Source organism: Ovis canadensis, chromosome 2 (assembly GCF_042477335.2).
Source record: "Ovis canadensis isolate MfBH-ARS-UI-01 breed Bighorn chromosome 2, ARS-UI_OviCan_v2, whole genome shotgun sequence".
NCBI classification, from domain to species: Eukaryota; Metazoa; Chordata; class Mammalia; order Artiodactyla; family Bovidae; genus Ovis; species Ovis canadensis.
Genome location: NC_091246.1, coordinates 142,455,334 through 142,470,631, shown reverse-complemented (window position 1 = coordinate 142,470,631; position 15,298 = coordinate 142,455,334). Strand labels below are relative to the sequence as shown.

The 15,298-nt window shown below is 42.5% G+C and overlaps 1 protein-coding gene across 6 annotated transcripts in view; it reads left to right on the top strand.

Moving 5' to 3' along the window:
• RAPGEF4 (Rap guanine nucleotide exchange factor 4) overlaps window positions 1-15,298 on the top strand; it is a 328,969-nt gene that overhangs the window by 77,329 nt on the left and 236,342 nt on the right. For 2 of the 6 annotated variants that reach the window (XM_069577204.1, XM_069577197.1), the window contains exon 4: window positions 2,965-3,111. Coding sequence is in view for 2 of the 6 variants with exons in the window: in XM_069577197.1 (XP_069433298.1) it covers window positions 2,965-3,111 (147 nt within the window). In the remaining 4 variants the exon portion in view is untranslated. Of the gene's footprint in view, window positions 1-2,964; window positions 3,112-11,410; window positions 11,816-15,298 lie in introns of those variants that run through there. The other 4 variants (XM_069577198.1, XM_069577203.1, XM_069577207.1 and 1 more) reach the window with 3 other exon arrangements.

Here is a 15,298-nt window from a genome sequence, read left to right as displayed (position 1 = left end):
TGAGGGGGGCCGGTGCCCCTCTGTGCAGAGGTCCTGACGCACAAGGCTTTGCTGAGGAGAGCACTGGGCTACACTAACATGACTAGACGTTCTTATGTTTAGGAGGAGGCAGGGGTCATGTTAAACTCTCTGGGGAAGACCAAGAATACTTTCAGTCTTTTGTCTTTCTTACAAGAGCTGCTCTCTAGCAAGAAGATGGACTCACGTGACTGATTTTCATAATTGGACTTTCAAAGCCTGTGTCTTTGTATATGTTTTGGTGATGTGTGTCAGGGATAGGAGGTGAGAAATGGAGGAAACAACTTGGTCTGTAAAAATCTATAACTGGCTCATAAATAACAGATCTTCAGAGTTCTTTTGCATTATACTTTGTAGATAATCATAGATAATTAAGCTACATGGGTAGTGGCAGGAGTAATAGGTATGGTTCATCCCTGACAGGTTTTAAAATAGATATTTACACTGGAGAGTATAAATTAGGCTAAAAGAGTTCTTTCTGAAGGATTCAGATGATTTTTTAAAAATGAAGTAGGCTAGTGGGATCTTCGAGCAAACCTGATAATCTAGAGAATTTGTGAAAGTCTGTGATTTATCATAATCCATCCTGTGTTTTTACTAGAATTTGAAAATTACTCAGAAGTATCTGACTTGCTGACTTACTAGAGCTTTCCTGGTAGCTCAGAGGTTAAAGCATCTGCCTGCAATGCGGGAGACCCGGGTTCGATCCCTGGGTTGGAAAGATCCCCTGGAGAAGGAAATGGCAACCCACTCCACTATTCTTGCCTGGAAAATCCCATGGACCAAGGAGCCTGGTAGGCTACAGTCCATGGGGTCGCAAAGAGTCAGACACGACTAAGCGACTTCACTTTTACTTTCATCTGACTTGCTGGGTATTAATATTTCAGTCCTGGGGATATTTTTCTGACTGAGTTTGTTTGTAGCTGTCTTTCTGGAAAATTTATTAGCAGGCCATTTTGGTTTCCCCTTGATCTCTCATTCTCTTCTGAGGTATTATTGATTTTATTTTCCTGAACACAATTTTATATGGTAATATCTGTGCAGAAGCAATTTGCTATGGTTCAAGGAACTGGATTCATAGGGGCATTTGTCCTACTAATATGATTATAAGGTCACTAACTTGATCTTAATAACATTTTCCTGTTATCATGTATTAGATGCATGAAAGGAAACCTGTGCCTTGTAGCTCAGGATTTCCTAGATGTATGTACCTTAGTCGATAATTCCTTGCAAAATGAATAACCAGGTGATTTGCCTTGCTTGAGGCGAGTTAGGATTAAACCCAAGTATTATCACATATGGTGCATGCAGAGAGGAAATTGCTTGTTTAGCACACCTTTAACTTTTAAATCATTGATTCAGAACATTTTATAAGCTTCCTGCACTGTACTTCACTGGATGCTGTTTTTACTGTGTTGTGGCTGCGGGAGGCAGCATAATACAAAAAGCTTGGAATCTGTAGTCGGACAGGCACAACTAGAATCTGGCCGTGCACTATTTGCTATCTGTGTACTAGGGCCTCAGGAGAAGGCAATGGCACCCCACTCCAGTACTCTCGCCTGGAAAATCCCATGGACAGAGGAGCCTGGTAGGCTGCAGTCTGTGGGGTCGCTACGAGTCAGACACAACTGAACGACTTCACTTTCACTTTTCACTTTCATGCACTGGAGAAGGAAATGGCAACCCACTCCAGTGTTCTTGCCTGGGGAATCCCAGGGATGGGGGAGCCTGGTGGGCTGCCGTCTATAGGGTCGCACAGAGTGGGACACGACTGAGCTACTTAGCAGCAGCAGGGCTTCGTGAACCAACCGTGATCACCTTCATTTTCCTCGTCTCTTTAAGACAGACTGACATAACAGTATCCCTATTCTGGTGTTTTATTTAAATATCGTAATTGAATTCTCTCACTTGGGAACAAAAGCAAGTTCATCTTCCAAAAATTTCCCACATTTTCTTAGAGGTAGTAGTGCTCAGCTGCTCTGTCGTGTCTGACTCTTTGCAACACCATGGACGGTAGCCTGCCAGGCTCCTCTGCCCATGACATTTTCCAGGCAAGAATACTGGAGGGGGGGGCCATTTCCTACTCCAGGGGATCTTCCCAACCCAAGGATTGAACCCACGTCTTTTGTGCCTCCAGTATTGGCAGGCAGATTCTTCACTACCAGTGCCACCTGGGACACCCAGAGATAGTAGTCATATAGAAAGATAACCACGCATACAGAAAGGACATGTACAAGATTGGCCGCAGCTTTCTTCGTAATATGCCCAAACCATAAATAACCCAAATGTCCACTAGGAGGAGAATGGATAAGCAAATTGGGGCATATCCATGCAGTGGTCCACAGGGCAAGGAAAAAACAGCTGATCCGCACGACAACATGGATGAATGTTATAGACATTATGTTGAGCAAAAGAAGCCAGACACTAAAGAGGGCATATTGTCTGAGTCCTTTTACGTAAAGTCTAAAACTGGCAAAATTCCTTTATGGTGATAGAAATCAGAAGATCAACTGCCTCTGAAAGGACGGTCTTGACTTGAAAGGGGCATGAGGGAAGTCACAATGGTGACAAAAATGTTCTGTCTTGATTTGGGTGATGATTACAGGGTGTATATATTTGTCAAAGCTTGTTGAACTGTGCAACTGAACCGAGTGTTTTACTGTATAGAAATTAGTTGACCTTTGAACAGGATGAGTTTGTACTGCGTGGGTCCACTCATAGCAGAGTTTTTTCAGTAGTGAATATGACAGTATAAGAGAGTCTGTGGCTGGCTGAATCTGTTGATGTGTAGGAACCACGACATACTTCCGATTTTCTACTGTGTGAGGGGATTGGCACCCCTAGCTCCCACGTTGTTCAAGGGTCAACTGTCTACTTCTGAGAAAACACAACTCATCCACTGATAAGATGTCGACTTTTCTAACAACCGGTTTTTGGGGTTCTCAGGACGCAGTGACCATCTGCACTCTGGGAATCGGGACAGCCTTTGGAGAGTCCATTCTGGACAACACTCCACGCCATGCGACCATCGTTACCAGGGAGAGCAGTGAGCTGCTCCGCATCGAACAGAAGGACTTCAAGGCACTATGGGAGGTGAGCCTCAAGGCGGCTTTGTCAATTAACGCGGTTGCAGAAAAGACAGGGAGCACCACGTGGATAATGGCATTTAGTCAAGCCTTAATGTGTTCTGTTCTCAGCCAGTGGATGGAATTTAATTTTCAAAACTTGTTTTTGAAATGAGTGAGTGAAAAAGGCATTTTGACACAAGACATCCTTCTTTTTCTATTTTTTAATTTAGCGCTTGCTCAATTTCCTGTGGTTTGACATACATGATAATTATTTCTTGAATGACCATAGAGTGTTTTATGTATTTCCTCCCTCCTATTCCACAAATGTATTCTTAACCATGGAACAAAATACTTTGACATTTTCTTTGGCATTTTAAAAATCATCATTGACATGATCCCTGGAAAAGTGGGCTGAATGGGGTTAACATCTGCTTCATTTAAATGCTTTAAAAAATGAAGTGCCCCGTAATAAGGTATGGGAAACGAGGGACATAAAGATGGCTGGTTCCCTGTCAGCTTAAAATGCACGGGTGCCACAGTAGTGGCTTCAGCAGCCAGTCCTGATGGCTGGTGCGTTTCCTGCTGCTGACCAGCATCCCTTAGGGTACCATGCTCATTTACAAGGACGGGGAATAAACCATCTTATATGCAGTCATGGCAAATGGAGCACTTAGGCCCTCTCATCTTTTATGCTTATTCCTTTTCAGTTCTTCAAGCTTCTGATTTTTACCTGTGGTTGTTCCCTATCTTTGTCCCAGGCTCAGTATGGCCAAGTGTTAACCCATCGAGCTGGCAGGCTTTACCACTTGTCCCAGTGTGGCTAAGATTTTAAACTTGATCTAAAAAGAATTTTGTGTAATCAAATTGCTTCCTCCAGAGCCAAACAAATGCCAGATGCATTAAGGGAGCGAACCTGCAGGTGAGTGAGTGATGCTTTGCCTTGAAAGTCCCACAAGCCTTGGAAGGCCCTGGTGGTGAAACCTGTTACTTTTATTCTTGGCAGTAGTGAATAAATTGCAGGGTTACTTGTTTGAAATGTTCCTCTTAGAAAATATTAAAGAGCTCCAACTGCTCTGTAAAGTTCAGAGACAAAAGCGAGTTTTAGGAAGGCAAAGCCAAAGTAGGTTTGCGTGAGGTTTGTGTGGAGAGGTTTTCTGTCAATTAAAAGGGCCCAGGCTTGAGGCAAATAAGCTGCTTTTTGGATCTTTAAAAGGTAAACCAAAAAGTCTTTTCCAAAAGGAAATTTGGAAGACTGGTTTAAGAACAAAAAATGACTCCTTCTTGTGATGTGTGTCATTATAACTGCTTTCATCTGTGATGACTTATTCAAGTTGTTGGTCGAGGCTGGTTTGAGGGCAATAATTAAAAATTTATTTTAGTTAGGAGGCCCCAGTGCTGTGAAAAGTTCTTGAGAAGTTGCTACCTGTGAACATTCTACAAAATGTATTTAAAACATTTTCAAACATACAGGAAATCAAAAAGGATAGTACAATGAAAGACTGCACTCTCGCTTGGTCCAGCAGTTGTTAACATATAGCCATATTCCTCTTTTTTACTGAACCACTTTAATATAAATGTCAGGCATCATGACATTTCATCCTAAACATCAGCATATATCTCCAGACAATCAGAATATCCTGCTGCATACCCATAATACCATTATTTCACCTACAAAACTAAAGACAATATCCTCATCTGATACCCAGTGCATAGCTGAAATTTCCCCATAAATATCCATAAATTTATTCTGTGAGTATTTTTATATCTGTTTTATTTCCAACGAGGCTCAAATAAAGAACCATGCGTTACATTTGATTGTTATATCTAAGCCAGTCTCCTTCCTCCTCGCTGCTTCCATGAGGGTATCTTTTTTGTACCCCTACCCCAGGGTTTCCTGAAAATGAAAGTTAGTGCTGAGGGTTTGATTAGGTCAAGTCAAACAGTTTTGCCAAGGAGAAGCCAAAGGTGATGCTGGGTACATTCAGTTCAGTTCAGTTCAGTTGCTCAGTCGTGTCCGACTCTTTGTGACCCCATGAATCGCAGCACGCCAGGCCTCCCTTTCCATCACCATCTCCTGGAGTTCTGAGTACATTAGGGTGCTCCTAATGTCTGGATGCCTCACTGTTAGCGATGTGTTGATTTGACTCATTTGATCCCTCAGTTGGGTTGTATTTGAGTATATTTTAGGGTGGGCTGTTTTTCACAGAGATTTCCCTAGGAGGAAGATTGTTAAATATGGGTATTGATGTAGAAGGTGGTCCTTAGTATCCCAAACCTTGCCACGTGATTTTGTAATGCAGTGGGTCCAGCCCTTCACCTGTAACCTCACAGCATGATTCTGGTCTCCCCTGTCAGTGAGCTGAAAAGGATGGAGGGAGTATTTAGTCTGACCTCTTATTTTACAGGTCAGAATGTGGAACCTCATAGTGAGCAAGAAGTTAATAAGATACTTTACTTACCTGTTCATGCAACCAAGTGCAAAGTACAAATTAGGTGCTTCTGCAGCATTTTAACTGACTGAAGTGAGAGTGCAGGGAACTCCATTATCTAGCTGCCTGTGTGAATCAGAACTTTATTCATGGGCACACTTGTGCGTTTACAATGCGTGATCATCCTAAGAAATTGAAATTCTAAATTACCTTCTGAGTAATAAAGATCAACTTCTGTTTATTCTACTGTTCACTTATTCAGCAAACGCTTAATGAGGATCTCCTGTGTGTCAGATATAAGAGCAGTGAGCGAGATTGAGAGAACTGCCCCTTGCTGGGCCAGGGCTTCTGTTCTGCTTGGAGGAGACAGAAAGTAAACTAGCAAGTCAATAATATTGTTTCAGAGTATAATATATCATTAAGTAAAATCTATTTCTATTATTTGAATTTGGGTGATCTATTGATGGCACATGTAACACTAATCTGCTAGCAAAATATTGGATAACCAGAACACCTTTTCCTTGGTTATGTCAGATAACAGAGTTGGCAATCCAACCATTCATTACACTGGTACATAGGATCTGTAAGCAACATTAAAACTGAAGTCTGAGTTTGATCTGATAGCCAGATATCAAAAGTGAAGGAGGACAGAGCTTCAGGATTCAGGGAGAACCCTCACTGAACCATGACATGGCAGGAAGAACAGTCAGGTGGATCCTGCCTCTCCTGTCAGTGTGGCAAGAAGCTCACTGTTAGGCTCTAGTTCCCACACAGTAAAAATTAGATTGTCTGAATCATGGGTCTAAATTCACGTGTTCATCTCATCTGCCTGCTCACTTGTGAGGAATGGCATAGTGGGTCCATTGTGTGGCAAGCACTCTTGGAGACTTCCCTCGTTATCGATGACTTTGTCGCTTAAAGCGTCACTACAAACAAAGCTAGTGGAGGTGATGGAATTCCAGTTGAGCTGTTTCAAATCCTGAAAGATGATGCTGTGAAAGTGCTGCACTCAATATGCCAGCAAATCTGGAAAACTCAGCAGTGGCCACAGGACTGGAAAAGGTCAGTTTTCATTCTAATCCCAAAGAAAGGCAATGCCAAAGAATGCTCAAACTACCGCACAATTGCACTCATCTCACACGCTAGTAAAGTAGTGCTCAAAATTCTCCAAGCCAGGCTTCAGCAATACGTGAACCGAGAACTTCCTAATGTTCAAGCTGGTTTTAGAAAAGGCAGAGGAACCAGAGATCAAATTGCCAACATCCGCTGGGTCATGGAAAAAGCAAGAGAGTTCCAGAAAAACATCTATTTCTGCTTTATTGACTATGCTAAAGCCTTTGACTGTGTGGATCACAATAAACTATGGAAAATTCTTCAAGAGATGGGAATACCAGACCACCTGACCTGCCTCTTGAGAAATCTGTATGCAGGTCAGGAAGCACCAGTTAGAACTGGACATGGAACAACAGACTGGTTCCAAATAGGAAAAGGAGAACATCAAGGCTGTTTATTGTCACCCTGCTTGTTTGACTCCTATGCAGAGTACATCATGAGAAACGCTGGGCTGGAAGAAGCACAAGCTGGAATCAAGATTGCCAGGAGAAATCTCAATAACCTCAGATATGCAGATGATACCACCCTTATGGCAGAAAGTGAAGAGGAACTAAAAAGCCTCTTGATGAAAGTGAAAGTGGAGAGTGAAAAAGTTGGCTTAAAGCTCAACATTCAGAAAACAAAGATCATGGCATCCGGTCCCATCACTTCATAGGAAATAGATGGGGAAACAGTGGAAACAGTGTCAGGCTTTATTTTGGGGGGCTCCAGAATCACTGCAGATGGTGATTGCAACCATGAAATTAAAAGACGCTTACTCCTTGGAAGAAAAGTTATGACCAACCTAGACAGCATATTCAAAAGCAGAGACATTATTTTGCCAACTAAGGTCCGTCTAGTCAAGGCTATGGTTTTTCCAGTGGTCATGTATGGATGTGAGAGTTGGACTGTGAAGAAGGCTGAGTGCCAAAGAATTGATGCTTTTGAAGTGTGGTGTTGGAGAAGACTCTTGAGAGTCCCTTGGACTGCAAGGAGATCCAACCAGTCCATTCTGAAGGAGATCAGCCCTGGGATTTCTTTGGAAGGAATGATCCTAAGGCTGAAACTCCAGTACTTTGGCCACCTCATGCAAAGAGTTGACTCATTGGAAAAGACTCTGATGCTGGGAGGGATTGGGGGCAGGAGGAGAAGGGGACGACAGAGGATGAGATGGCTGGATGGCATCACTGACTCAATGGACATGAGTCTGAGTGAACTCCGAGAGTTGGTGATGGACAGGGAGGCCTGGCGTGCTGCGATTCATGGGATTGCAAAGAGTCGGACATGACTGAGCAACTGAACTGAACTGAAAGCAGTGAGGGTTGGATGGTATCACTGACTCAATGGATATGAGTTTGAGCAAACTCCGGGAGATGGTGAGGGACAGGGGAACCCGGTGTATTGCAGTCCATGAGGTCACAAAAAGACATGACTGAGAGACTGAACAGCAAAGTAATTGATGAGGACCAGGAGTCTGAAGTACTTCTATCTAGGAAATGATGGTGTCTAATCACTAACAGGTAGCCCAGTCTAAAGAAGCTCCTTAACAGGCTGAGTGAATTATCTGTTTTAAATCTTACACTTGAGACTTTAATGGCAACAGAGAGCTTGGTAATCCTGCTTCCTTTCCTAATCAGAGGCAAGTGTTCTCAGTTCTCAGCAAATGCACACTCAGAGACCTACGTGTGAGATATTGAAATTCTATTTAATTTTTATCAAATATTCTTGCTTTATATTGTCATTAATGTTGTAGGTCAGATTGATAGCACCCAGAGTATTTTTAAAAATTACTGTCATACTTTCAGAACAAACTTATGGTTGCCAGGAGGTGGGAAGAATGTCGTCAGGGAGCAATAGTTAGGGAGTTTGGGATGGACGTGTACACACTGCTGTTTTTAAGATGGATAATCAACAGGGTCCCACTGTATAGCACATGGAACTCTGCTCAATGTTATATGGCACCCTGGATGGGAGGGGAGTTTGTGGGAGAATGGATACATATATATGTATGGCTGAGTCCCTTCACTATTTGCCTGAAACTAGCACAACATTGTTAATCGTCTACACCCCAAGACAAAATAAAAAGTTTTAAAAAATAAAAAATTTAAAAATCAGAAAATTCATATCAAAAAATTGTCATAAATGTGACCAGAGCATTCTTTCAGTCACCTATCAGTTCGGTTCAGTCACAGAGTTGTGTCCGACTCTTTGCGACCCCTTGGTCTGCAGCACGCCAGGCCTCCCTGTCCATCATCATCTCCCTGTCAATCATCTATACAAATATATAAAATCAACAAAACATTCCCCACGATATAACTGCAGTAGCAGCTTGATGCTTTTTTTGTACCCTATATCTTTCCTAATAGCTATTTTCCTAATGAAATCTTTAAATCTTTCGATCTTCCCTAATGAAAGCTACTTTCTTTCCTCTTTCCTTTCCGTGTTTCAGTTGTCAATTTATGGTCATATCCGAGGGCGCTAGGTTGCTCCATCTCAAAATCAGGTCATATTTTCTTAGCTTAAGTGAATTACAGTGGCTTTATTCAGAGTTGGTCAGTAATACGTCCCTCTTTTTTCATGCTTCTTTGATATTAGAACTTAATACAAATATTAACTAGATTTTAAAACATCTCATTTTTTAATAGCATCTTGGAGGGGGGAGGGAAAAAGTACGAGTGAAAGGAGAAAGTAATATTTTTGAATTTCAGAATAAAATTTAAAAAGTCGAAGTACCATTTTGAGAACTGTAATTTAAACTCTGACTCTAGAGGCATCGTACATCCTCGATAAGGCAGTTAAATGGCAAAGCAGTTTAAGTGTTGGTTTGGGAGTTCTAAGCCATTATTAATACTTGATCCAAGATTCTGAGTATTTATGACTGCTGGTGGCTCTTGAAATAAATAAATAGCAATTTACTGTTCAATTCCATGAATATCTTCTGAGCACACATAGTCTAAGGTTGCCAGTGGTTAGACCAATAACAAAGGGGTTTTTTTTGTTTTCTTCCTGACTTTCTGGCTGATGTTTTGGATGAAGATGCTTTCAGGTTTACAGCGCATTTTGCCATCTTTACATGGAATATTCCAAACACATGGACTTGAATGAGGATATGAGTCCAATGTGTTCAGAGAAGTAGACTGGGGAGTTGCTCTCCATCAGACTCATAAAAGATACCACTGAGAGGTATTTGCACTGGTGATCTACCACCTGTATTCCAATTGCATGAACATCATTCTGGGCAAAAACTCTCCTTCATTGCAAGCTATGTTTGAACATGTTCAGAGTAATACATACTCTGTATTTTGAAATAAATGATTGAAAAATTGAATAAATTATTTGAAATTTAAAGACAGCAATGAAACTAGAGTCTTTAAAAACAAAGCAGTATTTTAAATTTGTAGTCTGAGCCGTGCCATGGTAAAAGTGGCTTTTTGGCTGAAATAGTTACCCAGAAGCTCTGTGATTTTATTCTAACCAAGACCTGCTGCTGCTGCTAAGTCGCTTCAGTCGTGTCTGACTCTGTGCGACCCCATAGATGGCAGCCTGCCAGGCTCCTCTGTCCCTGGGATTCTCCAAGCAAGAACACTGGACTGGGTTGCCATTTCCTTCTCCAATGCATGAAAGTGAAAAGTGAAAGTGAAGTCGCTCAGTCGTGTTTGACTCCTAGCGACCCCATAGACTGCAGCCTACCAGGCTCCTCCTTCCATGGGATTTTCAGGCAACAGTACTGGAGTGGGGTGCCATTGCCTTCTCCAAACCAAGACCTACAATATCACAGAGAATTGTTGCTCGGATGCAGTGATTGATCCAGTAGAGTTTATTCCCCATACATGTCTGTGGCCTCAGCAAATATTGTTGGCTGATGATTTTTTATGCTTTCTGAGATATAAAATGGAATGATAAAAATGAGAGATGTGTATGTTTCTTTCTTAGGAAAAGAATGCAGTTTGTAAACAAGAATATTTCTAAGAGTAATGAATATTGCCAAAGAAATATTTCTACATCTATCTCTATTCCCTAATTTTCAGTGTTTTATTTCTCGATTCTACCAGATATATTGGCAGTTGTTGGACTGAAAAGCTTTTTAGCCATTTCTGTTTACTGCCTCTTTTGGACTATGCAGAGAGAAAAAGCCCTTTTCCATTAGTAATCTTTCAAGCCACTATGAGAATAGGAATTATGGAAATAACAGCAGCTTAGTCTTTGCTGATGCACTTTAAAAACCATATTGGAATAATATACCTCTCAGAGGCATCTGCTCCAGCTTGAATAGATTTGATGTTCCTATCTGTCTTGGGCTGTCAGAAAAATTAAAGCCCAATACTTAAAACATAGTATCTTAGAACATAAAAATCTCAGAAGCCCTTTGTGTGGGTTTTAATGCTTTATTTAGCATGCAAAAAAATTCAAGTTGTTTTGCTTTTGCGTTAATGGTGGCCTTTCAAGGTAGACTGATATTTCAAATAAATGCATAGATGTTGAACTCTGGGGATAGCTGTTGAAGTCTGTGATCCACCCTCAGGTAGGCTGCCCCTGACCTGCCTGTTAATATGCAGGGTCTCCCCCACCCCCAGCTGAGGATTAACCAGAGCCTAAAAGCCAAGTGACCTGCTTTCTCCCAAGTCAGAGGCCTGTACTGACTTTTTGGCAACTTTGGAGCTTGTACTGTAGGGTTACTTCCCAGGCCAGAAATTTGCATCAAAGGACTAAGAAAAATACATCCAAAAATAAACATGAAAGCCAAGACTTCGTGCCAGGAACTCCAGCCACACACATCCTGTTGGCTGGTTCTCCCGCCTCTCTGCTCACAGTTCTGCTGCTTTTAAACTGAGCGGAAGCCTGCTCGGCTGACGAGGACTTCATGCCTGCCCCAGGCTCTCACTCCTCTGTCCGCCAGCCTTTCCACGGGGTGGCAGAATGATTCAGATCCAGAGAGGAAGGGAGTGAAGTTACTAGGAGGTAACTAAAGTTAAAAAGATCTATATACACATAGGCAGTCAGAGGCAATCAGAAAAGACTTCCTGAGCTTTCCTAGAGAGGCACCAGCCCTGGTTCTCTCTCGGGACCAAGATCCTCTTAACAGTAACAGATCCTAACAGGAAATTATCGGCGATGAAGGTGCATTTTGCTGTCCAGATAAAGGACAGCTCTTCACTGGATGTCTGAGAACACTGAGAGAAAGGAAAAGAAGGACGCATGCCCTGCAAGGTCAGGATGGATTCTTATCTATTCTTTAGTGGGGAAATAATTACGTGTCGCAGCTTGCAGTTTGGTTTTATACTCTAAAACATCTCTGGCTTTTCTAATGAAGTTCCACCAGACCTAAATATGTACCATGGCACTGACATAATTTGATTTCATCTTTATTTGTGGGGGGAGAGTGGTAGCGGGGAGTAGTGACTTGTTTTTCTGACGGTGAAGGATTTGTTTATTTAGCCGGGTGATCTTAAATGTTTCCAGAAGATAAAGATATTTGTTCTTAATTAGGCAGAGTTACATTTATCACATTAATATTAAATATATGTATTTAGTGAATGGCATCTATTAAAAATGAATTTGGGGCAAGGAAACAGATTGGGAGTGATGGTATTTCACCCTCTAAATGCCTGCAGCTCTCAGACTATGTGAAGTCCTTCGTGTTTATGGGAAACTCTGCTACATTATTGATGACTTGCAGTCCCACCAGCTCTGGAAGCTGTGATCTCACTGTTTCTCAGATGATGACCAGGGGGTCTGAACAGATCAAGGCTTGGCTGGCAGGCGCCAGAAGTGCCCAGATGTTGCTGGCAGGGCTGTTGGCAGGGTGCCGTAGGCAGTGTCATTCCTTCTTAGCCGGTGTTCCTTTGGGTGTTCATTTCAGGAGAGTGCAGTGGGCGTTCATGTCTTCTAGGAGGTGCTGTTGGTAGAGGCTTTGAAATCTTTCCTCTGGTTACGCATGTGCCAGCATGCCGTTGACAACTCCCCCGCCCTCTCCCTACACTTTAATCTAGCGGTACCCCTCTTCTCTCTCTCAGCTCACCTGTCAGTCTGTATACTTCCTAAAGAGATGCTCAGCTCAGTGTTAATTGATGCCTCTTGGGAAATTTCATCTCTAGAAGCTTCTGTCATACTTAGCAAGCAGACGTGGATCCCACCATGGAGAGATACAAAATGCACCGTATCTGTCTTTCTAGTTTAGGATCTAGCATAGAAGACAGATGAACATAAACACAAATCACCCTGATACCAAACTGAAAGGTACTACAGGAAAGATAGAGGGTTCTGAAGGGGATGTGGGGGCGGGCAGGGAGAGATTCATTTCCATGCAGGCTATCATTTCATCCAAAGACAAAGAGATCTGGTGAATTCTTGTGTGGCTAACAAGGCCGTTTTTCAGCTTCCCTGAAGGACTGGGGTCAGTTAACCAAATTATAGTGTTTGAGGGAGCCTTGTCCCAAGGGACTGACCACACAGAAGAGGTTGGGCTTCCTCGCTTGTGTTGTGCTGGCCTGCCTTCTCCCGTCCTGGATGGCTTGCGCCAGCTTGTTTAGGGGTCTGCCTGCTCTCTTGAGGGTGTCATGTATTATATTTCCAAATGTCTGGCTTTGTGTTTTGTTTGTTGTTCAGTTATCACTGGAGAGATCTGTTCTGAAGTTTAATGGGTCCCCCAGGCAAAGACAGTGTGAGTTGGGAGAACTTTTAAGAGCTTGAGACTTTCAGAAGGAACTCGTGGTGTGGGCTGGGGATATTGTTAAGCTCTTTATGTGTCAGGAGCCCTGTGGTCATGGGACTTTCCTACTCTCATCAGGCCGAATTCCACTCCTTTGTAGTCTGCAGGCCCCCATGGAGAGGTTAGGGCCCAGTCACCAGGGCAGGGTGTCTGACACCGAGGAAGGAGCAGCAGGAAATCCTGCCCCAAAGTCGGCATCTCCAAATTCCTGCAGTCTTGCTTCGGTTGATCTCACTGACCTCAGTGTTTTGAGCTGTCTAGCTCAAACCAATAAATGCAAGACAGACCTTCTGAAGGCTCTTGATGTGGTCTAGTGTTCTGGCCTGAAATTCTGAACTATTCCTGGTTTCACCCAAGTTTGCTGAGTGCCTTTTTGGAAAGCATCCTGGGCCACCTATTTGTAAGATAAATATACCTTTACTGAAATCCTGCCTTGCTGACAGCAGTGGTCCAAGTTAATGTTGAATGTTAGGTGCCTTATAAGTGGAACAATTTAGCACCTTCCACTCATCTTTTGGTTTGCAAATTCAAGGTGGCACAGCCACAGATTATGCGAATGGAAAGAATAACATATAGGCAGCAGTTGATATAGTATCAGAATACGTGACTTGAAAAGCAAGAACTTTTTGGTTTCTTTCATCATTTATAATTGTAATTCATAAAACTAGTTCCGTGTTAGAATTTCCTGGGAGTTAGAAAATTCCCATGATGGGCCATCTCTAGACCAATGAAACTAGGACCTCTAGATGGCAGGGGCTAGGCATCAGAGCTCCTTAAAACTCCCCAGCTGGATCTACCGAGAACCCCTGTCTTTCAGCACCAGGCTCAGGTATCCACTCTGCAGCTCTGCACTCGCTGCTCCTGTGTGGCCCTGGGCGGCATCTTTGCCCTGTGCTAAGGGTCTACGACTGAATGATATGTTGGTTCCTTGCTAGTCTGTGTTAACTTTTCCAAGTGCTGTTACTCCTTCCTTTTGGCAGACATTCTGCTTCCAGATTGGGGTTTCTGCTGGATTTAAGTGATAATGGCCATCAGTACTTTAGAGACCAAGTGAGTGGCGTTTGTTTGAGGCTTTGTGATTAGACGTTGCCTATGTGGTCTGGTTATTAAAAGTGCAAGAATAAGGTGCAAAATCACTGCCAAATTCCAGTCCTACAAGCACACGTTCACTTAGTTGTCAGAATAATATCTTCATATACCACGTAGCTCCTGGAAAATTTCACTGTGACCTTGTAAGAGATAAGAGTGAAAAGGGCAAATTGTATCTTAGTGATATTATGAAAAGAGTTTTGAATTCATGAACTCCTAGATCCCTGATCTGTCCCTGGACTATACATTAAGAATCCCTTAAGATAAATTCCCAGAAAAAGAAATACTAGTTGAAGGGTATGAAAACTTTTATGGCTCTTGATAAATATGATCACATTTATTTTCAGTGGTTTTTATTCTGCCACCAAGAGTATTTGAGCATTCCTATTACACCCAGCCTTGGTCAGGATGACCATTTTATATATGTTTATATATATATATGTGTATATACTTATACACACAAACACACTCTCTTAGCTCAGCTGGTTAAGAATCTCCCTGCAATGTAGGAGACCCCAGTTCGATTCCTGGGTGGGGAAGAGCCCCTGGAGAAGGGATAGGCTACCCACTCCAGTATTCTTGGGTTTCCCTGGTGGCTCAGATGATAAAGAATCCACCTACAATGCAGGATACCTGAGTTCGATCCCTGGGTTGGGAAGATCCCTTGGAGGAGGGCATGGCAACCTACTCCCATATTCTTGCTTGGAGAATCCCCATGGACAGAGAAGTGTGGTGGGCTACAGTCTTTGTCATCTCAGAGTCAGACACAACTGAGCGACTAAGCACAGCACATGTGAATTTTTATTTCCATCATATTGTTGTTGTGTTTGATTACTGCTGAGATGGAGGAGATTTTCTTCAGTATTTCTTTACTGATTATACATACACCCTCT